General features: G+C 48.7%; 3 protein-coding genes across 3 annotated transcripts; 1 reads left to right on the forward strand and 2 right to left on the reverse strand.

Moving 5' to 3' along the window:
- The first annotated feature begins 4,538 nt into the window (after window positions 1–4,538).
- Window positions 4,539–6,124, forward strand: BCR38DRAFT_359048 (uncharacterized protein). The gene is made up of 6 exons (XM_040857144.1): window positions 4,539–4,658; window positions 4,715–4,842; window positions 4,904–5,003; window positions 5,060–5,198; window positions 5,259–5,467; window positions 5,541–6,124. The coding sequence occupies exons 1-6, from the start codon at window positions 4,608–4,610 to the stop codon at window positions 5,796–5,798; spliced, it is 885 nt and encodes a 294-aa protein (XP_040721123.1). The 5' UTR covers window positions 4,539–4,607; the 3' UTR covers window positions 5,799–6,124.
- A 10,575-nt stretch (window positions 6,125–16,699) lies between these two features.
- On the reverse strand, window positions 16,700–18,280 carry BCR38DRAFT_330092 (uncharacterized protein; the record flags this gene model as incomplete). The annotated part of the gene is made up of 3 exons (XM_040854928.1): window positions 16,700–17,395; window positions 17,445–18,052; window positions 18,109–18,280. The coding sequence occupies 3 exons, from the start codon at window positions 18,278–18,280 to the stop codon at window positions 16,700–16,702; spliced, it is 1,476 nt and encodes a 491-aa protein (XP_040721124.1).
- Window positions 18,281–19,257: 977 nt separating this feature from the next.
- On the reverse strand, window positions 19,258–21,204 carry BCR38DRAFT_480040 (POT family-domain-containing protein; the record flags this gene model as incomplete). Its single annotated transcript, XM_040863232.1, has 2 exons — window positions 19,258–21,137; window positions 21,198–21,204. 2 exons carry the CDS (start codon window positions 21,202–21,204, stop codon window positions 19,258–19,260), a joined length of 1,887 nt encoding a protein of 628 aa, XP_040721125.1.
- Between the last annotated feature and the right edge of the window lie 2,616 nt (window positions 21,205–23,820).

Genomic DNA, 23,820 nt, shown 5'->3' on the forward strand with positions numbered 1-23,820 from the left:
TCTTCTGGTCGATCCATGCGCGTGACCTCGTCCTTGACTTCTTCTTTAAGTCCTTGGTAGAATTGCGCCTTCAGGGCGTCTTCGTCCCAATCCAGGTGTGACGATACCTGCCGGAAAGCAAGGGCGTAATGAGCGGCTGATGTGGTTTGTCGAAGACCTAGGAGCTGTCTCTCAGCGGTCCTAGTCTCATTAGGGTTGCCGAACATAGCTCGAAGTCGTCGTTCGAACTCCTCGTAGTCGCCAAAGATCATTCGGGTGTCCTGATCTCTTTCCGTATGATTATCGTGATCCAAGTAGTCTCTCATCGTAGGTTCAAACCAAGTGAGTGCCGATCCGGTCAGAAAGCCTGCCGCGCAGAGTACTTTCTGGGCTTCGGAGTCCATTGAGGCTTCGTGGTGTCGAAGGTAAGCTTTGACCTGGGTCAGGAAGCCTTGAACGTTACCGTTCACACCATCGTAGGCCTTGGGGTTTGGAGGTTGGTATCGAGTGATGTTAGTAGGGGGACCGCTAGGCTGGGTCTCTAGCTGTTGGATCCGAGTCTGAAGCTGATTGATCATAGCCTGCATCTGCGCAGGGTTAATCGCGGGGGTAGTACTTCCCACAGTGCTTCCGGTTGGGGTTTGAGGTGCCATGGTGTCGAGAGTGATATTGCTTGAAGCGTCCGTAGGATGACTGACTTAAGCAAGAGTGATCAAAATGTAACGAAACCTCTAATAGTCTAGCTGCGTAAACCACTAAAGAGTCTGTAAGGGTTTGTGCTAGTAACGTCCCACACCTACATCCGGGACACCCCACATGTGGGACGCCCTAAAAATGATGCTGTATATTATAACCATTAACTTCAACCTTTTTTACACTTATTCTAATGCGACTACAATACAGCTTTCACCGTCACTAGGGTTTTTAGACTCGCTAGACTCATCTGTACTATCCTCAATTTCACCAGCCTCGATTTGAGCCTTCCGAATAGCCTTGATATTAGTAAACTTCGAATTTGGGCTCATCTTGACCTTCCTCCGCTTCCTAGCCCTACTAGCCTCAAGCTCTGCCTCTATTACCTCAATCTTTCGCTGTGCGACAGCTAATTGGTAGTCCTTCTCATCAAAGCCCTTTTGAACTTTCCGAAAGAGTAGCCGCTGGGTATTTGGATCACTATCAAGCTTGCTAAATAAGCTGAGTTGATCTTGGAGCTCATCTCTCCTCTTGTCAGAGAACAGAATGCCATAGGCACCGGTGGGACACCGGTGGGGCTCTGGTGTAGGGATGTGCGAGTCATGACACGATATGGAAGTCTTGGTTTGCGGAACAATCGGAGAAACTAGTGCTCCGCGGCTCCGACGTCGGGTTCTAGCTATCTATGTAAGGGGCGGAGGCCCGGGAAGAAGATAGAGGGAGAGTAGAGATCAATGCATCACCGTGGGCACCCCTACCTGAGACCGCCAGTGACCACCCGGTGCTACGTAGGAGGGACGCCCGTTACTCCCCATCACTCTGTACTATTGCCTTCGGCCTAGCCGTACCCTGACACCTCTTAGGCGTTGACCAGGCTACTGCTGATGTCTCTAACGCCCAGTCCTGACTACCCTTACTATCATAGTACCCTTTGCAAGACTGACTAGGCTGTCTGATTAGTGCTAACGTATTCTCAAGGAGCAGGGGGCTCATAAGGGGTCTAGCTATGCTCGAAGGCCAGAGACTAGTATATTTCCATCCACTGATAATGTTCTTAGCGGTCAATGCTGCTAGACGTGCCTTTCTATAGCAGAGGAGAAAGTTTCTCTTCCCTACGACAGTAGTAGTATCCCATCGGTCAAGGTAACCAAGCTCCTTCTTATAGGCTGCCTTGAGGGGTCCAAAGACTGACTGATCGAGAGGCTGGAGAACGTGGGATGTGTGTGGCGGCAAGAAAAGCAAGTGTATCTTGTTTATGAAGCAGAGGTACATAAACTCTGTCGTTTCGTAGCTACTATGCCCATCTAGGATAAGTAACCTAGTCTCTTCAGGGTCCTCTGGTTGAGTCAAAGGAATAAAGATCTTTTGTAGCCACTCAATAGCCGTAGAGTCTGACGTCCACCCATTCTCTGTTGCTGTAAACCTCCAGGCTTCGTATGGAGTCAAGTCCAGAGGAAACCACTGCTGCTGGATGTGAAGGTCAACCCTCGCAGACTCACTACAACCAGGTGACGTACAGCTGGAACACCTGCCGTGGCAGTGTCAGATGGGAAGCCAATCATAACCCTTGTAGGAGCCCCGCCAAGCGTGGATGACTTAGTCGCGCTCCCTCAAACCTAAGTTGTCATCTTCTTTCCTTCGCTCCTTCGAGTAGAATCTTGGTCGATAGCACCTAATCGAGGTCTCTACCAATGCGATGCAACCCAGGTCGTGACACTGGACAGACTTCCCCTTGTATATCACAAGTGGGGGTAGTGCAGTACCAGTCGCAGAGATACACTCTATAAGAGATGTCCAAGCTCAAGATCCAGGCTGTTTCTTCCGTATAGAACGAGTCTCGGATGATCCTAGAACAAGACCATTTGATCCTCTACCTTCTAGAATACCTGTCTCATCCATATTGTATCGATTCGAGGCCTTAATAGCTTTGATCTCAGGGATAGCGAGGTATTTGAACCATTGCCTGATCACATTAGCTGAGGCTCCATTAATACGCTGGGAATCGATAGCTCTGCTTCTCTGGACCTTGACTGAAGGGTTCCTCTTGATAAAAGCTTGGACCCAGTTCTTTCCAAGTGGTTCCGTGTCTCCGTGGATCTGTAGGATACGCTCGGCGAAGTCTTTGAGCTGTTGATGGGTTGGTGGGAGGCCTAGAGCAGCCTGGATTCGAACCCATTCAGCCAGATGAGATTCCTGGGCTGGAGAGAGCCTCTGGTAGTCAGCGAAGGCTATATCTCTTGACTGGGCTCCCTGAATCCGTCGTGAAAGAGTAGACCTTGGGACACCATGCTCATATGCTGCTTTTCGGAGGCTTTGACCGGTAGCTATTGCTTGAAGAGCTCGATAAATATCATCTTCGGTATATTGACTCATATTAGTGTAAAGAAGACGTACGTAAAATTTTGTAACGATTGAATCGATATTGGTAAAGAAAAAAGAGGTTGAAGTTAGAGGCTAGCGGTGTTGATGAGGCATTTTTGGGTGTCCCACATGTAGGGGTGTCCCGGATGTGGGTGTGGGACGTTAAGTAAGTCCTGCTGCGGAGTCCTCAAGCAATAATATCGGAGTTTGACGTATGGAGTAGAGTGCTTTGGGTAACTGAAGTATTCAAGTAGGGTAATCGGGAATAGAGTCGTTAAGGCAGTTTGCCTCACCAATGGGTTAGATTGATGCTTAGATTGATCACTGAAGTAGAGACGGTCTATCTATGAAATGCCTGGGAGTCCTGTCCCTTATATATCCATCTCTCCTTCACTGATCTCGTTGGATCACTCCTATTCTTCGTGATCCGTCACGTGACCTTCTCTAGTCGGTCCGGCCTTCTTCCGGTCCTTTCCTGCAGGTATCCACCTAAGGCCTGCCAACGGGCCTATTCTGTGTTGGTTAGGAACGTGGTTCGTAACAAGGACCTACTTAATTAGAAGAATATAAATATATAGCTAGATTAAGGAACGTAGTATTAGGGTAGTCGCGCTAAGAGGACCGAATCGCATACACGCCGCTATAGCCTCAAACATAAAATGCCTCGGCCGCTCTTAAGTCGAGTATCTCTTATTGAAAACTAACAGTTCAAGCAAGTCACTATGATGGTGCACTTCCCGGTGATATATGATCACTTATTGAAAATTCAATTTGCTTCATTCTTATGATGGTAAATGTGGGATTGAGCGCCATATGTGTGCCTGAGGTGGTGCCTAAGGCAGTGAAATCGCTTGTGTAGATAAAAGGTCGGCACCTGCCTACCTACCTTAGATGTAACTTCTTACAGAGCACTCCGAGCAGTCAATACACACATCACACTGCGCATCGAGCATCGTAACCAATACAGGATCTGTACAGAGTCATCATCTGAGGGTTGAATCCCTCACTAAATAGATTATGTGTGTGAAGCAAGTAGTGACCTCTGATCAATATCCTGACTAAGAGACTAGTTATTCCAGCTTCTATACGTGACTGCCTCGTGAACTCGCCAGATCAAGTCTGCGAGCTCCAGATTGAGTATCCAAGTAACCACTTCAAAGTGCCGTTTCTTTTCCCAAGGTGAGTTTCCTCAGGCACCTAGTAAAATCATACCTATATCCAGCATCATTCTGGATACATTGATATTCATCCCAAAATCCCCAGTGTCCCATCGGTCAGCCAGTTAGTCTCACTCTTTTCTTTCTAGTACTTATTTCAATTCACTTCCACAATTTTGAATTTACCAATTTCTCGACCCATCACTCTCTGCCACCTAAATCTAGGGCCTTTGCAACAGGAAACTGCTCTTCTTCGCCGCTTCCTTCATCATCTTGCCAGCTAAGCTGGCAACTGTGCCGTTGTCATCCTAGTTGCAGCACAAGACCAAGATGGAGAGCCACTACCTCGAGCTGTTCTCCCTACTGGGCTTCGGGCTCTTCTTCATATTTCTGCGCCTCGCCTTCCGCATTGGTGCCATGGGTTGGAGCCGACTCTATGTCGATGACTACCTCATGATACTTGCTGCAGTAAGTCAAGCTGGCGAAGTTGCTGTCATTCACATGGTAATATTTAGTCTTTCTAGTTTATCTATGCTGCCGAGACGTACCTCGCTTGGTCTGTCGACGCCCACTGGTACGGAATTGCCAACAATGGAATGACGGACGAAGAGAGAGCCGCCGTCATTCCTGGCAGTCACGAAGAGTACTTGAGGTAAGCATGGCGATAGAAATATATTCCCAGTTCGGATCGGGAAATACTGATTAGAATGTAGAATCGGAGGCTCAAAGACGCAGATTGCTGGCCAGAACAGTTACACTGCCTTGCTGTGGACTTTGAAGTTGTCCGTCTGTTTCTTCTACCTTCGTCTCACGGTAGGTTCACTATGAAGTCACCCTGGCACGCTCAGATGTTGACACCAGATATATAGCAAAGTCTTCAGGGCTATGAGCAGCGCATTAAGATCGGATTCGCTGTTATCTGCGTCACTTGGATTTGGACTCACTTGACCCTTCTTGCTGGCTGTTTCCCCTTCGGCAAGTACTGGCAGATCAACCCTGACCCCGGCAGTAAGTACCCAGCCTCAAGTCAAATCGATTGGCTACCCGCTGCTGACAATGGAAATGCAGATTTCTGCCAGGCCGCCATCTCGCATCTCTTCATTTTCACTTGCGTCTGTCTTGACGTCATCACCGATACATATCTCATGTCAATTCCACTGCCCATGATGTGGAAGGCCGGGATCAGCAATGGCAAAAAATTTGGCCTATGTGCGCTTTTCTCGGGTGCCTTCTTCGTCATGGCCGCAGCCATCCTCCGCTGCGTTTTCCTCATGGAGGTATGTCACGACACATCTTCTTGGCACATAATATATGGAAAACGGGATTGCCAGACTCACGATTAACATGTAGAATTCAAAGACCGGCGCATCGCAGTCAGGTGCTTGGGCATGCCGCGAGACCTTCGTCTCCGTCATTGTTTCCAACTTGCCGCCTATCTGGTCGTCTAGCCGCATCTCCTGGCGCCGATTTAACGACACATCTTCGAGGCGCTGTAAAAGACACTCGGGGCCCTCGGCAAATTCCGGTCAGTCCAGCTCAAAGCACACCGACGCTAGCTCGCAGCCCAAGTCGCGCAGCAGCGAGCCCGAGAAGGTCCCTGAGGTCTAACTCGGTGCTCGCAGCCTTTTCACGGTTTGGGGTTGAGCTAGGTCCAGTCAGCTTCTGCTTACTCACTCTTGAGTTTAAATGGCCATTATTTCATTGTGGGTTGATTGATTTTGAGAAATTGGGGATATGGGCATGCTGAGCGAAGCTCCATCCACCGCAGCTTCATGTCAGGGAGCATTCATCAACGGAAAGCCTACTAAGGAAGACCAAGGGCTCCCAGCTTCAGCATGAATGGATTTCTGAAGTCTGCGATAGGTTACGTAGCAATCGAGTTCTTGATTTGGTAGATCAATTGTGTTACACGCAAAGGTGGTCAAAGATTTGTGAGGTTGTAAAAGCATGACATTCTATCTAGTCCTATGGAGCACGAAGGTTGGACTTAGTCCCGAAGGGCTAAGTCACGTGGTAACCTTGGTGGTCTTGGCAAAGCCCACCAAGGTTGCCTAACAAATTGCGAGAAGAGTACAGGGGAGGATATCCCCGAAACGTTACTTAAGTATTGGTATTTAATGGTTTCGTATGGAATATAGACAGCCTGAATGAAGCTGGTTGCGATTAATACATCTCGAAGTAGTCCACAAACTCCAGTAAAGATGATAAGAAAATGCGATATGTTCGGTTTACGACGTTACACCTACCATGCCACCCTTTCGCTAAGCCAATATAACTATGGAAAGCACTACTAGTCTAATTACACATAACTTAGTAGCTATTAGGCTTAGAAACAAGATATATATACCTTTTTGTAGCTAATTAGAAGATGATTCTACATACACCTTAGCTTGTTAATTACATACCCCGATCCCGTACACTTGTGCAGTGTGACGGTCAACCCTCGCAGACTCACTACAACCAGGTGAATTACAGCTGGAACACCTGCCGTGGCAGTGTGAGATGGGAAGCCAATCATAACCCTTGTAGGAGCCCCGCCAAGCGTGGATGACTTAGTCGCGCTCCCTCAAACCTAAGTTGTCATCTTCTTTCCTTCGCTCCTTAGAGTAGAATCTTGGTCGATAGCACCTAATCGAGGTCTATACCAATGCGATGCAACCCAGGTCGTGACATGCAGTAGCTCTAGTTCTAAGTCTTCCCTTAATAAAGACTTTGATTTAGAAATATCTGCCTGCTCTACTAGAGATATATTATTATAACGTGATCCACAAGTCATTTTCGCACACAAGTCACTTTCGCACTTTTTCAAATATTTCAACCTTTTAACTTGGCTTGCACTTTTCTTCCCTCCCACAACATGCCTCGTAAATCCAAAGAAGCCGATCTTCAGCTAGCTATCCAAGCTAAAAAGCGCAACCCTGAAATTTCATGGCGTAAGCTTGGCCGTATCTACAACGTTTGCGACCGTACACTAAAGAATCGATTCGACGGCGACCAAACGCGACACAAAGCTAATATGTTAAAACGAAATCTAACTCAAACCGAAGAGGATACGATTGCCCGACGTATAATTGAGCTAGATGCGCGAGCATTTCCTCCTCGGCTTCGATACGTTGAAGAAATGGCGAATATCCTACGACGCGTACGCGACGCGCCCCCCGTCGGCAAGAACTGGACCACGAACTTCGTTAACCGCCGAAAAGACCTCCGAACGCGTTTAAACCGTCGAATTGATTACCAGAGGGTATTTAGCGAAGATCATATCACGTATTACGCGTGGTTTGAGCTTGTTAGGGACACAATCGCTAAATACGGTATCTTACCGGAGGATATCTACAACTTTGACGAGACGGGCTTCCTAATGGGCATAATCACAACCGGTGTCACGACCTGGGTTGCATCGCATTGGTATAGACCTCGATTAGGTGCTATCGACCAAGATTCTACTCTAAGGAGCGAAGGAAAGAAGATGACAACTTAGGTTTGAGGGAGCGCGACTAAGTCATCCACGCTTGGCGGGGCTCCTACAAGGGTTATGATTGGCTTCCCACCTGGCACTGCCATGGCAGGTGTTCCAGCTGTACGTCACCTGGTTGTAGTGAGTCTGCGAGGGTTGACCGTCACAACCGGTATGGTTGTAACGAGTGCAGAAAGACACGGACGGCCTAGACAGGCTACACAAGGAGGTCGGGAATGGGTTACGGTGATCCAGGCTATTAATTCGCAAGGTTGGCCGGTACCGCCGTACATCATCTTCGCGGGCAAGGTTCATCTTGCTTCGTGGTATCGCGGTAACGACCTACCGGCCAACTGGAAGGTCGACCTTTCCCATAACGGTTGGACTACTAATAATATTGGTGTGTAATGGGCAAAACACTTTGTTCAACATATTATTAGCCGTCGGAAGGGTGCGAAAAGTCTCTTAATATTGGATGGTCACGAGAGCCACCACTCGATGGATTTTGAGACTTACCTCGCGGCGCACGGCGTAATTACATTGTGTATGCCTTCCCATTCATCTCACAAGCTCCAGCCTTTGGATTTGGTATCTTTTAGTGTGTTGAAACGGCTGTACGGTGCGTTCGTGGAGGGTTTAAGGCGAAGGCATCAAACCCATATTGAGAAGCAGGATTTCTTAGCTGGGTTTTTAGAAGCTTTCATTGGTGCTTTTCACGAAAAAAACATCAGATCAGGATTCGAAGCAGCTGGACTTGTTCCTTTTAACCCGGATAGGGTCATATCTACGTTGGATATCGCAAAAGTAGTACGAATACCGACACCCGACCCCCAATTGCCTCCCTCCGTCTGGGTTTCTAAGACGCCTACCAACACCCTCGAAGCCGAATCGCAGTCAACTTTGATTAAAAGTAGCGTCCAGAGGCATCAAGACAGCTCGCCGACGCATATTTTGAACTCAATTAACTCGACTACGAAGGCTACGCATGCAATGATGCATGAGAATGCATTATTACGTCGGGAGAACGAAGAGCTTTGTGAGACGAACCATATACTAAGTAAGCGTCGTAGGACGAAAAATAAGCAAATCCAATATGGAGGAGCACTTAGTATAGGTGATGCACAAGTTTTACGGGCCTTGAGGGGTGATATCAAGGTTATGGAGGAGGAAGAAGGGGAAAGCAGTCGTCCTGTAAAGCGCCGGCAGACCGGTATAAGGCGCTGTGGTATTTGCGGAGGGACTGGACATAATGCAAGGACTTGTTCAATAGAAGTAGAAACTGATAATGAAGAAGATTTTGAGTAATTTAAAGGATAAAATGCGGGTTATGCATAGGATATTACTGAATTACTTGAAGGTGCCAAGAAAAGTGCGAAAGTGACTTGTGTGCGAAAGTGACTTGTGTGCGAAAATGACTTGTGGATCACGTTATTATTATTATTATTAAATACGCCGTAGGCTCGAAGCCCCCGGTACCTCTACAAGTGCTCCCGTATGTCAAACCGTGCCCTAATGGCTGGACTAAATACATACGCTGCTACGTAGGTTCGCTCTATTAGCGACTGCGTTACGTCCACCACAATACTATGTTAGTTCTCACCCTACTAACAAAGTCCCCCTGAGAAGATCGATATTATCCGGGCCTAAACGCTATCCGGCCAGTCCTGAGTAGCCACCTTGTGATAGTCCCGCTGACTACTGGTTTCCCCGTCGCCGTTGCCAGGTCTCTACGTGTATGCAGCGGCCATGGTGCGATAGTGGCCCGTAGGCGCTCTCTCGTCTTTTCCAGCAGGCCGCAAAAGAGGATTACGTGCTCTGTCGTCTCGGGGGCCTCTCCACAGCGGCATAACGGCGAGTACACACCGAAGGCTCCTATCTTAAATAAGAAAGCTGATAGTCTTATTTTTCCGGTCCTGATCTGGCATAGGGTAGACGCCTCCGGTTGTCAGATAGGACACCTGGTTCCTAGGTTCAGAAATAATATGGCACTAGAGAAGACTAGTGTCACTTAAAGTTCAGACGGCGAAATGAACCCCTCTTCCCGAAAGTAACTCCGAAGTTCGGGGTCAGACACCTGAACAATGCACCTCCGACATTTCCGGAAGAATCTAAAAATAATATTAAATACGCCGTAGGTGTTAACCCTCGGTACCTCTACAAGTACTCCCTTAAGGGGCTATAGATGATATAGCGGGCCCTTAAGCCGCGTCGGGCGGTTATACAGGTAAACTTGTAGCCAAACGACTACTAAACCTCCTGTCCCTCCCTAAGTCTGTGCTACAACCCCTGCCTGAACTACCGATAAGTGTGGTAATGTGGCACTTAAATTCGTCCTCAGGGGTGGGATGCTGCTGATGTGCAGAAGATGCTCGACTATTTTTTTTGTCGCGACAAGTCGTAGTATCTGCTAATTGGGGTTCTCGTCGAGCGTATACATCTCAACCATACGCTCAAGTGGATAGACCGTAACGTGGTCTAGACGCTCGCAAGAATCGCGGCGAGAGGGGGTCCGATAAGGGGTCGGATTAACGATTCGAATTCTGGACCGGCTGTCGAGTTATATTCCGCCGACGTAGTGCTTGACGGTCGACTGGCTAGGATGCTCGTAATCCTAAACTGCACCAATCTCCCTATTATCGCTAGGTAGGCGAAGTCAACAAGGTGGGCAGCGCGCCATAAGGGTTGACTAAACCCCCTTGTGTGTCAGCTGCAGGATTCGAACCCGCGACTCGTCACCGACCCAAGTGGGCGAGGCTGAAATCGGGACTTATCTACCAGCGAAGTGACCAACTACACCAGCCGACAGAAGAATCTATAAAGGGCAGAGCAACGGGAGTTCGCGAGAATAGAACACAGACAATAACACACCTCATTCATATACAATCTTATGCACTTCTGACTACTCGATTGGACACACGTGATATTCGACAATTAAGAGTCTCACTGCCTCTGGCATCATTGTTTTTTCACAGAACTTCATTTAGGCATGTCACGGCCTCCCTTCGAGAAAATCACAATGTCAAACAAATACGCCAACACAACCTTCCTAGCCTCTGGCAAGTACTGGGAAGAATGGTCAGCAGAGTTCAGAGGCAAAGCCAAAGCCATGGATCTCTGGAAGTATATCAGACCTACTAATCGACATTACTGGCCTACACCTCCTAAGAAGCCAGTCGTGAAAGACTACACAGTCGACAAGAACCTGGAAAGGGCTTTTCAGGTGGCCTGGAGAGAGAGCCAGATTGAAATCGCAGAGCGCTCTGAAAACTCGCCAGATATCGAAGCCGCACCTGAGATGGTTCCTACAAACCATCTGAGCTATCAAAGGACGGCAAGGCTGAGTATGCCATCGACACTTCTGCGTATCAACAAGACTACCGAGAGTACAAGGAACACCGGGACCATAGGATCGAGCTCAGAAACTGGGTAACCGAGCACATCCATCCAGATCTCAAGAAACACCACTGTGGTGAGGACGAATCTCTGGATCAGTGGTACACCAATCTTGCACTTGTAGGACAAGCATACGAAGAGGACGCAAGACCGGCAGCCCGGGACGCCTACTTGAGTCACCTCAAACCGTTAACTAGTCCACCAAAGGACATGAACGACTGGATTGATACCTGGGAAAAGGTAGTCCTCACTGGAAAGAAGAAGAAGATTGGAGAGACGATCAACTCTGACTCCTGGGGAAGAGACCTTCTGAAGGCCCTGTCCGGGATATGGCCTACATGGACGACAACCTTCAGCATGACACGCCAATCAGATATGGTAGCAGACAGACTCGACGTCGGGGACATTGCTGCAGAGATGCGACGAGTTGCACTCATGAAGAACGGCGTGCTACCAGCAAAACGTGCTGTGAGAGGCTCGTTTGTGACGTTCAACCAGGACGCATGTGACGAGGCAGAAGAGAATCCTCTCACTCCTACAGTGCCTCGCAAGACTACCAATGGCAGAAGGAGTGGAGGAAGAGCAAAACGAAAAAGGGCAGAATCGACAACAGTCGAGGACAAATCGGCAAGTTGGTGCCAAGCGTGTCTAGGCGAGCACCCACTACAATCATGTTGGCACGTGTTCAAAGACAAGAACCCCTACTACGAAGAAGGCAAAGAAAACAAGACTGTTACAAGACTTGTTGCCCACAGGATCAGGACAGAAAAAGGTCTGAAGGAGGAAATAGAGAAGATCAAGTAGGCAGCAGTCAACAGTTGACTAGCTCAGTTCGAACTCAAGATGGGCAAGGTGCCAGCGAGCTTCCTGATAAGGAAAGGGAGCACCTATCCCCTGAAGAACTCGACAATTCTTGATTCCGGAACAACTCTCCATGTCTTCAAGGAGATCAGCAGGTTCCAAAATTTCCGAACGCCAGCCACAAGAGACGTGATCTACGCAGGCAAGGACATAATGAAAATTGAAGGATACGGAGACGTTGATATTGAGGTACAGGGCGACCAAGGACCAAATATACTGAGGCTTCATGATGTGGCCTGGTGTAGAGGGTTCGCCTATAACCTCGTATCTCTTCGACTGCTTCGACGCAAGGGGTACTGGTGGGATAACAAGTATCCGAACAACTCATTACGACGGAAGGACAATTCTCTGGTGTGTCAGATCACGGAGATGTTCGACCAAGTCGTAATATAATACTTGCCACTGGAAATAACCCCACAAACCTTCTTTACACGTCGCAATCAACACATTTCTGCTACAAAAGGTAAGCCAAAACTGGTCACAGCAGAACGCTGGCATCTTCGTATGGGCCACCCAGGCCCAGAGGCACTGAAGCACTTGGTTAGCCATTCAGAAGGAGTCAAGGTCAAGGGTCCCTTTGGCCCAAAGACTACTGAGTGTGATGGCTGTGGCACCGCCAAGACTAAGCGACAAGTATCCCGGATTCCAAAGGAACCGGAAACAGAACCAGGAAGCTGCATTGCGGTGGATTTCCACGATCTCGAAGAAGACGACGAGGGCTTCTCAAGACTGTGTCTGTTCACCGACAGATACTCCGGATACTCATGGGACTACTACATGAGAGACAAGACAGCAGAGTCAATTATTGAAGCACTGGATGATGTTTTCGGTATCCTCGAGCGACAATTCGACATCAAACCAAAGTCAATCGAGTGCGACAACGAGATCACACAATCCTTCAAACTGAAGGGGTGGCTCCAGGCACGATATCTCAAAGTCAAGCCCTCTGCTCCACATACACAAGCCCAGAACGGTGGTGCCGAGCGCTTAGGGGGTGTGGTCAAGGAGAAATCGCGAGCTATGAGAGCAAGCTCAAAACTTCCAAGCTTCCTCTGGAAAGAAATTTACCAGGCAAGTGTATACCTGTACAGCAGGACTCCTAAGTACTTGTACAATTGGAAGTCACCATATGAGCGTTTCTACACCTACGTGGCCAACAGGGACAGAACCACAGTCACAGCAAAGAAGCCTGACCAACGACATCTGAAAGTATATGGTTGTAAGTGTTACGCACTTACGACAGATACACTTCGGAAGTCAAATCGCATGAAAAAGCTGAGCCCGAGGGCATGGATTGGATACCTTGTCGGCTACAGCTCTACAAACATCTACCGAATTTGGAATCCTCACACGAATAAGATGATCAGCACACGAGATGTTATCTTCAATGAGGAAGAGACATTTAGTGGTTCGCTAGAGACACTCAAGGATGAGCTCCTCGGTATATCAACAGAGGAAATGGAGGCACTGCTTAACCAAGTTAAGCTCAGGGATGCCAAACAACATGAATCAACAGCTGCCAGACATGCTGAAGACGAATGTGTTTACGAAGTACAAAACATTTACGAAGTTCAAGACCAAGATTCAATGCTTGCGTTCGAGCAGGGTGATGAGGACGAGGATACAAGGATAGCAACCGATGAAGCCGCTGAGCAGACTCACGAGCCAGCTCAGGGGGGGTCCGAAATAACTGAGCACGCTGGAGGGACTGATCACCCCTATACCACCGCAGTTTTCGCCTCCTATCTGTCCCCGTCTCTCTCACCGCCTCCGCCTGCATGTTTATTGGCCGCTGCAATTCGAAGCTCAGGAACCAACGAGATAAGGGATGTTACAGCATCCCCTATACCGGTACCTCGACTGATGTCAGATGTTACGGAAGTCCGGTCAGCAACATGGGCTGCCGCGTTCAACGCAGGCATACTCTCAAGCCCAGCTGGCCAGATGAATGGACAACTAGTCAGTAAGGCAAGGGTCACCAGAATGCTGGACCGAGCCTTTGCTTCGAAAAACAGTGATCCCTCAGGTCCTCCAGTTATTACTCTGAAGAGGCCTGCAATCAGAGCGAAGCTGGAGGCTGGAGTTAAGGTACACAGGCGTGAGATGCCTCCTTTGCCTAAAACGCACAAGGACCTAACTGGCCAGCCTGGGAAGCGCGAGGAACATCCAATGAAGAGGGAGTTCCAAGAAGCTGAAAGACAGCACCTCGCGAGCCATCGAGAGATGAGCACATGGCGCGAAGTCGCTAGTGATACCCCTAGGGGACAGCCAGTACTTGACTGTATGTGGGTGTACGTATACAAGTTTGACAAGCATGGCTGGTTTATCAAGTGTAAAGCGCGCCTCGTGGTGCGTGGTGACCAGCAGGCTAAGTCTGTATACGAACATACATATGCGTCAACTCTAGCTGGAAGGTCATTTCGATCTCTTATCGCAATTGCAGCCAGGTTTGATTTGGAATTACTTCAGTACGACGCAGTCAATGCATTCGTTAATGCTAAACTGCCTCATCCAGTATATATGAGAATGCCACCTGGCTATAGAAAAAGAAGCACGATACTCTTGCTACTCAAAGCACTCTACGGACTGCGAGAGTCACCTCTACTTTGGCAGGAAGAGTTCACATCTACTCTAGCTAAGTATGGTTTCAAGCCAGTCCCTCATGAGCCCTGCTGCTATACTGGCAAGAATATACTAATCTTCTTCTACGTGGACGATATCGTCGTCGCATTCCATGAGAAGGATCGATCTGTAGCACTCTCTACAGTGGAACGGTTACGACAGTCTTACGAGCTGACTGGCGGAGATGACCTGCAGTGGTTCTTGGGCATCGAAGTTCTACGGGACCGAGAACAAAAGCTGATCTGGCTATGTCAATCTAACTATGCGGACAAAATCTCGAATCTTGCTACCGAACCTGAGAAACGATCCGTCGAAACGCCAATGTCAACCGAAGAGCTCTTACCCTACGAAGAGCGGTCTGACTACGCCACAATAAACATCTATCAGCGTAAAGTCGGATCAATTATGTATATCGCAGTTGCCACACGACCAGATATCGCATTTGCGGCGTCTCGGCTAGCGCGGTTCAATCTTAATCCAGGACCAAAACACCACGCCGCAGCTGACCGAGTTCTTCAGTACCTGAAAAATACCAGGACTTTGGCCCTTCAATTTGGAGGATCTGACGAATTTTACACCGCGAGCGATGCTTCATTCGCAGACAATACACTGGACAGGAAGAGTTCTCAAGCATACATTATGAAGCTCTTTGGTGGCACTATTGGCTGGCGAGCTAATAAGCAAGACACAGTGACTACTTCAACAACTGAAGCGGAGTTGCTGTCGCTTGTGCAGGCCACTAAAGAGACGATATTCATGTCCCGACTTCTGAAGGAATTAGGGGTGTCCTTGGACACTACTGCAGTCAGGATGGAGTGTGATAACAAGCAGACTATACGCCTGATCAATAGTGATCTCATGGCACTAAAGACCAAGCTCCGTCATGTTGATATCCACAACCACTGGCTGCGGCAGGCAGCAGTTACAGGAGATATTGAGGTTGTCTACGTCCCAACCGACCTTATGATCGCTGACGGCCCGACGAAAGCATTGGCTTCTGATCAACACGAGACCTTCGTCCGACAGATAGGCCTCACCGATGTGGCTATGAAAATTCAGCAGCGGCGGATGCGGGAACTAACAGTTGAGGACTTCAGCAGAATGGAAGATAACCTTGTGGGAGGAGAGGTTGACTTCCATCTTGACTGATAATAGGATTGTTTGGAACAGGAAGAATGACCTAGAGATCTGGAAAGCAGTATGTCAGCATGGTCCTGCGGACAATGCTGAAGGGGTGTGTCAGATAGGGCACCTGGTTCCTAGGTTCAGAAATAATATGGCACTAGAGAAGACTAGTGTCACTTGAAGTTCAGACGGCGAAATGAACCCCTCTTCCCGAAAGTAACTCCGAAGTTCGGGGTCAGACACCTGAACAATGCACCTCCGACATTTCCGGAAGAATCTATAAAGGGCAGAGCAACGGGAGTTCGCGAGAATAGAACACAGAGAAGAATACACCTCATTCATATACAATCTTACGCACTGCTGACTACTCGATTGGACACACGTGATATTCGACACCTAGCACAGTTACCTATTTGGCCGTTTTAGCAGTAGGCCGGCCTTCTCCGCTACTTTAGTGATACGCTAGCTTATAGCTATGTCCATAACCTTCCCTACTATACTGAGCAACGCTATTGGCCGCTAGCCGCCAGGGTTCACTTCTAGGCCGCCATTTTATTAGGCCTGGGGATAATAACCACCCTCGCCGAGGGGAAGCGCTCCACTTAATATGCTAGCCTAACGCTAGCTATTAATAGATTCACTAGCTATTCCCATTGCGACATATCTGTAAAAACTTAGCTTCACGCTCGAAGCATAAATTCACTGGACAAATTTGTTATGTTATGATCGCATTGACTATTCTTGAGATTATTCTACCATGAGCCTAGCTTACGGTATTCTGAACTGCAGAATACCGTGACGATAACTGGTAGTGTACAAACTCTTTGACATGACATTGTGCCTGACAATAAATAACTTAAGGAGGTAAGAGCCCTTGCGAACGGCGTTACAATTCATGAAACACTCCACAGACAAAGGGTCCAAAATTGGCACATGATTAGCATTGTAGCATTGTTATTTGACAAATCCAATTCGTTTCCTTCTCTCCCAAACACCATTCAGACTAACATGACTCGCATATGGCTTAAGGCGACGCGGCTAGACCTGATACTCATTCCCAATTTCCCGACCCAAGCTGAACAGGAATTCCCTTTTCCAGGTTGGCCATAATCTCATCAATATTCCAAGGCACGTATTTATAGCCTGGCGGGTAGTTAGGAGGGATGACATCATCTTGATCCATTGGGACATGATTTCGCATGCTTTCAATGCACCTGTCATAATTGTCGTGCGCGTAAGTTTCAGGGTCATGAGACCAAACCCAACGCGGATGTTTAGGCTGAGCCTTGCGAGGGTCGAGCTTGGCCTTGTCCCAGTTGGTGGCCTGTAAGCGTTCCGCATTGAGAAATCCAAGTTTCTGAGCACAGGCACAGCGTAGAAAGCGGAAGCGGATGTGGGCACGAACCGACTCAGGCACGGTTTTGGCACTACCGCCCAGGTGTAAACAAGAAGCTAGTGATACAGCGTCCTCAATAGCCTGAGTGGCACCGTTGCCAGACGAGGGGAGGAAGGAGTGGGCAGCGTCGCCAATTTGGACAATGCGAGCGGTGGGAGAGCACCATGACGGCTGAGGGTTGCGCCAGAAGAGTTCGAAGTTAACAATCGTCTTTGGTGGCGTGATACGGACTAACTGCTTGAAAATAGGAGCCCAGCCCTCGGAAGTACCAACAACACTCTTGTCCATGTTAGCCAACACGTCGTCAGCTTCAACAGTATGGTGCCAAGACTCGCGCTCATCACCAGTTGCCTATATACGCATGTTAGATCAGAAAATATGCTCATGCCGCAATACTTACATCGTGGTTGATAATCCAAACCATGACGTCGTCGCGCGTCAAGGTAAGCCCATAGGTACCAGGACCGAGAAAAGTCCTTACAACGGGGTCGTGGCCATCTTTGAGTTGGAAGAATTCCTTGACTTGAGGGTCCTGGTCGAGATGGCTGACAGGAAAGGCGGCGCGCCACATCGCCCTTCCTGAACTAGCAGCTCTGACTTGACCACCAACAATCTCCTGGCTCTTAGATCCGACTCCGTCGGCGGCTATGACCATGTCGGCCTCAAATGTCTCGCCGTGTTCCGTCTCGACTCCAGCCTTATCACCATTTTCGAAGTACTTGACAACTCGTTTGCCGAAGAGCACCTCGATGCCGAGCCGCTCGACCTGATTAACAAACATCCTGTATACCAAAGGCCGCATTTGAAATGCGCCAGGTGGCGTGTCAGGGTCCAGCCCCGCTTCCTTAAGCCTCTCGGCCACCTTGAGCAATGGAATCATACACTCCCCACTATGCTTGAATGTCTCCATCCAGCAGTCATGTAATGAAATTTCATCGTACTCCCTAGCCATGTCGGGCCAATGCTTGAAGAAGCGCGTGCCGCTGAGGCCCATGAAATACATATCGCCTGATTGTTGTGTCAGTCACTCAACCAACATGCCGGGTGAGACAGAAATAATATACCCATAGTACTAATTTCTTCGTGCCTCTCCAACACCTGCACCCGATGGCCCTTGCGGACGCACTCTATAGCAGCCGTAAGGCCCGCCAGCCCAGTGCCCACAATGAGCACATCAATGCCGGTATCACGGTACGAACCGACCGGTTGAGACGAGTTATTCAATGTGGAGCCCATTTTTCTGTCGCAATGAATGAGAATGGATGGTGGTCTAGAAGCAACGACGTAGATGGTAGATGGCGAACGATTGAACAGACCATTCCGTGCTTCGCTAATTTATAGAGGAACCAGTTGCCATATTCCCCGACAGCTCATCCATCACACATGCAAACCGCTTACGACTGTTCCGTAAGCTTCTCTCTGGAGTATGGCCTTCAGGATGCTCTCCACCAGAAACAAAAACTCAGCACCAACAGCATCCATAGCGGAGCACCAGAGAGTCAAAGTCATTTGGTTGGCATGACATGTCGGCAGCAAGATCCATGCCGGCCACCGTTGCTGACACTTTACCCTGGCCGTCTGATCACTTCACTGGCGCACTTTGCCTCGAGTTCATTCCGAAAGAGTTAAAATACCCGCCAAGTACGAGAAAAGGCATCGTATCATGTCCGTTACGTGGGCCGACACCAGAACGTCCATGCGTAAAGCTCGGTGAACTTGAAAGTCAGAGGAAGAATCAGACGAGCTGGCACCATGTCGCCGATATTGGACAATATGAGCCAGTCAAAAGGGACACGTACCCAATTCATTGACCTGAATCCCAAATCTTCTTGAGTGATCCTACCTACCCATTCGGCAACCATACTTCGTGCTCCGAATCCGACTTGACGTTGGCTTGAATAAAGTTGGCGGTGTCCGAACCAAGTAAGTTCGCTTGGCAGACTAAGAAAAGAAAGAGGCCCCAGCTAACGTCCACATTTACCGATAGCACAAGCCGAAATAGAGACAGCGCGAAATCAAGGGAGGTATGCAGCAATGGAAGGTGTTGCGCTGAGAATATGCCTCGGGGCTTGAACATATTGCGTCTATGTGTAGTATTCATGGTACAACATGACAAATCCATACGAATTGTGGTGACTCGGTGTATAAGAAACCGTCCAGCATGCCGGAAATACCTTATCGACCGCCGGGGCCGCCACTCTGAGATGCGATGCTTACTGTTTCTGCGAGATCATCATCTCCTCGTTGTCGGCAGTAGGGGCTGCTCGGCTGGTACTCTCATTGAGTGGGCTCTTGCCCACCACAGGAGCACTAGTGCCCTTCAGCTGTAGTTCATAGTCGGGGTTCTGAGTCAGGGCAAATTCCTCCTGATCAATGTGACGGAAGGTGAACCAAAATATAATGGTGAGAATACCGCCGGCAATGGCTGGACCGCCAAAGTCCCACGTCAAGTACGGATCCGTGATGACGGATGAGCATGCTAATCCAATAGCGTAAGCTACGGCTGTGGTGAAGAGGTTGATGGCCGACACGAGACCCCTCATGTTGACAGGGGCGCGCGAGTAAGCAATGCCGTAGGCGGGCACGTTGATGAATAACTCCGAGATACCACCAATTGCGTAGGGGATCGCCATCCACCAGATGCTGATGGGCGCCACGCCCTCGCCGATGGTACAGTCACTCGAGCCGTAGTCGCCACAAGGGGACTGCTTGTAAGCATAGTAGTTGAGCACTGTGTATCCGACACCGCCCAGTGTCGACATGGCCAAACCCGTTGTCATGCGAGCCACCGGGCCGTAGTGGATCTTAGCGTCACGCAAGAAGGGGTATAGGCCGTAATTCAGGACGGGGGCCATGACGATGATGCTCAACGTGTTGAAGTTCCCGATGACGTCATTAGGTACACCGTTGGTGGTCAGCATGGTGGACAGGAAGCTGGCTGCCGAGCCGATGCCGTTATCGTTGAGGTACTGGATGGGGAAGAAACAGAAGATGCCCGTGGCCTGGAAAGTGCGGCGAACGTCATCGACGAATTGGTCGTTCCATCGTATATCGGGCGTCAATCCAGCCGCCAACATGTTAGAGGGCTTCGCCAACTCCCAGAAGCCGTGACGGCCAAGCTTGGAAATGCCACCGCGCCGTAAGCAGATGCCCAGCACTCGGACGACGTTGGGGAGGTCACTACCGCCAGGTTGGTGCAGGATCAGGCGCTTGCGTAGCCACCAAAGTAGTACAGGCAAGGGCAGGTACAGAATAAGGGGGATGAGGAAAGCTAACCACCAGCCGATATATTTTTCAATATAGGCAGTGGCCACATTCATAAAGCCGCCTATATTAATAAGAAGATAGAACCAGAGCATAACCCTTTCGGTACTTGACTCGGGATCCTGGATCACCCTTTCGCCCTTGCTCGTGGTGACCACAGTAGGCACCGTGGTAGTCATCTGATCGAGTAGCAGCGGCGAAACATTCGGCTTAAACATGCCCGCACCAACGGCCAGGATATAGACGGAGATGAAGTAGGGCGCCTTGGCGGTACCATTAGCTAGGAGGTTTTTGGCGCCGGCGACTACCATGAGGACGTGTGCGACACCGAAAATACCGACGCCCCAGCAGATCATCTTGAAGCGGCCTGTCTTTGCGTCTGCTAGGTAGCCGAAAACGAGAGGGAGGGCATACACCAACAGACTGAAAGACTGGCCGATTGCATTCGCTATGGTTGTGCCCAAGCCCAAGGCACCCGCCGTCTGCTGTGTGCCAGAAGGCGGTGCCCCCCAGCCGTCCCCTCCTTCTGGAAGCGGCCTGTTCACGAAGTTGCTCATGAGAGGTTGGACACCGTAGTAGGACGCACGCTCGCAGAACTCAACGGCGCAGATAAGATAGGCAATAACGGGAACGCTTGCGGGGACTCTTCGTAGCGTTTTTGACTCTTCCTCGGTGGGCTTGCCCTCGTAGTCCTCGTTGAGGGTAGCATGGTCGAGGTACGGGGCGTGCGAGTCACCGGGGGAGTCACCAGGGGCCCTGTGCGCCATCTTTCCCGGGTCGCTGTCATATTGCAAGTCGGTGCTCGCCGCGTGGTTGTGGGCTGCATGAGCTGTATGTGATGAAAGTGATTAGTAAAGTTATACATACGATATGGCATGTGGGAACGTACCCATCATTGCTTACTTCGCTGGCAGAGCTTTGTTGCAGACGGGGAGAAAATCGCGACAACCTAACGCCGGAAGGAGAGAAAAACACTCGTGGAAGCTAGGACAGGGAGCGTTTTATGAAGCTGTGCGTGTCATGTCTGGCGTGGGAACGGTTGACCCGCCAGTTGATTTGGGGAATGTGCCATCTAGAATCGGCCATCATTCATCCTGGTACAGTCGGCCATGGCCATTAATTCCAGAGATTGGCAATGATGCCTAACGATTGGTTATTGGCTGGTGTCATCAGTTTTTGTCATGTTGCCTTCGGGTGGTACGGGTGGTACGGCAACACGAGGAAACGTGGTAGCAGCGGATGATCCAGGGAGGTCTAGGTGCCCAGACGGGCAATCCCATATTATCTCCAAGATGGCCGCTCACGCTGCCTTCATTGTTTATCAGACGAGGTGCGTGCTGGTGTGGGAGCCGGCTCAAAAGCCATATCCATGTCGTGTATCCATGGAGTGGAGGTTCGTTGTGGATTATTATATGGAGCTATATGCCGTGTCTATAATATGGCCGACCCAATAGCTGTCGTGTGACCCAACTCCCCAGCCTCGGCTCTGGGCGAGGTCCGGACGGGGCGTGTACCGTGTCATGCATTCGGCGAGGGAGGTTGGGGAAGGCTCTCTCGCATTCCCATCGCTTTGTATCGCAAGGTGACGACAGGAGGGCTGTGGCCTGAGACCCGAAGCATGTCCACGCCGTTATCGGCCAAGCAATGGCGTTTTTTCTTCTTTTCCTTTTCCTCTTCCCTCCGTCATTGCGTGATCTGACAATGACTCTCCGTGAAGAAGACTTGCCCAAAAGTGGCCAAACGCGGAATGACATAAACGATTGGAATGAGCCGCACGCAATTAGGCACCCTGTGTCGCTCGGTTGTCGTGCTTGATGCCGATAAGAACCAATATTTAATAGATCAGATGTAATGGGAAACGAGAAAAAGGGAACTTGACGCACCGAACGAAGTTGGTTTAAACTTTGCCCAGCCCAGATCCCCCGGTGCCGAGTCTAATAAGCTTTCGGCTCGCATGCAGCCGAGTTTTAGTTGTTACGAACACTCAAATACCTCAATGAAGTATTCTCATGTCGTGGACGGGCTGACATAACTTGATTATTCCAGCCCCAGCCCAGTGAGAGCATAAACTAACTAGGTACAAGAACGCTCTAACCAGATACAAAACCTAAGTTCTTACTAAAAGTTCAGTAGGTACCTGGAATATAACGCGCTTCGATATTTAATATATATTAAACTTAAGTAAGGACTTGATTTCTAATTAAAATAAACGGTATAAAAACATAATAACGTGAATGTACACCGAGCTGGCCATGACACCGAGCTGGCCACTTTGTGTCGAATATCACGTGTGTCCAATCGAGTAGTCAGCAGTGCGTAAGATTGTATATGAATGAGGTCTTTTTTGTCCGTGTTCTATTCTCGCGAACTCCCGTTGCTCTGCCTTTTATGGATTCTTTCGGAAAATGTCGGAGGTGCATTGTTCAGGTGTCTGACCCCTAAGTGGACCGTAACGTTGGAGTTACTTTCGGGAAGAGGGGTTCATTTCGCCGTCTGAACTTCAAGTGACACTAGTCTTCTCTAGTGCCATATTATTTCTGAACCTAGGAACCAGGTGTCCTATCTGACAGGAGATGATGATATGAAGATGAGGATGATGATGCGTGAAGATGGAGGACTCGTGTCCTACTCTGCCTCTGTGCCTCTTAAAGAAGAGAAAATAAACTTTCTTCTAGCCCCGTAACCTATTTCCCTGATGTCCAGCCTTACCCCGTTACAGGACTTATCCTTAGAATATACTAGTATAAAGAGCTTTTTTCTTAATTCCTGCTCCTTAAGAGTACTATTCTATTAAATTTCATCGATAAAGGCCTAAAAGTCATCGATCTAGACGCCTAATGGATTACTATATAGTAGCGTCTCGGATTACTATTATAATTACGTTTAGATAGTATCTTAATATATTACTAAAGCCTACTAGATATATTTTGAATTCCGATTTTTTAGGTTTAGTTACGCTACTAATTTTGACAGTAGTAATCTAGTCTTCCCATTCTATAACGGATATATCTCCTTTAAGAACCTTATACTTATGATATAGCTCTCGATCTATACTAGAGCTGTATTTACTACGCTCGAGCGACTCGATTAGTCTGGCCTAAAACTCTATATTAGCCTAATTATTATCTTAATTTAATCGATAATCGATATAAGTATAACGAGTATAGAGGGATCGTATAACGGTAATCGAATTTCGCTTATATCGCGAGAGATAATACTATTACCTCTTCTTTTAGTATTTTCCTATAAAACTCTTATACGTCTCGGCTAGCTACAACGCTAATCGGGTTCTATTTTAATATCATTATTAGCGTAGTTATGATTAATCTATAATATAATATGTAGGGAACGAATATAACGTATAAGGACGGGGTTTTTGAGATTCATCGATAACTTCATCAAACAGCGTTAAATCATCAAACAGATTACGGCAATCGATTCTTCATAGGCGCTTACATCGGATAGTGACCTCGCATCGCTTGCGAATCGAGGGCGCAAAGCCATGGAGATGC

The sequence above is a fragment of the Pseudomassariella vexata genome, assembly GCF_002105095.1.
Source record: "Pseudomassariella vexata strain CBS 129021 chromosome Unknown BCR38scaffold_1, whole genome shotgun sequence".
Classification (NCBI taxonomy): Eukaryota; Fungi; Ascomycota; class Sordariomycetes; order Amphisphaeriales; family Pseudomassariaceae; genus Pseudomassariella; species Pseudomassariella vexata.

Bases quoted from the DNA above. Each gene is read 5' to 3' on its own strand.
- BCR38DRAFT_359048 (XM_040857144.1), top strand. From the start codon at position 4,608: ATGGGTTGGAGCCGACTCTATGTCGATGACTACCTCATGATACTTGCT. The intron at 4,659-4,714 runs GTAAGTCAAGCT...TAGTCTTTCTAG, and splicing joins ACCTCATGATACTTGCTGCA to TTTATCTATGCTGCCGAGAC. The intron at 5,468-5,540 runs GTATGTCACGAC...ATTAACATGTAG, and splicing joins GCTGCGTTTTCCTCATGGAG to AATTCAAAGACCGGCGCATC.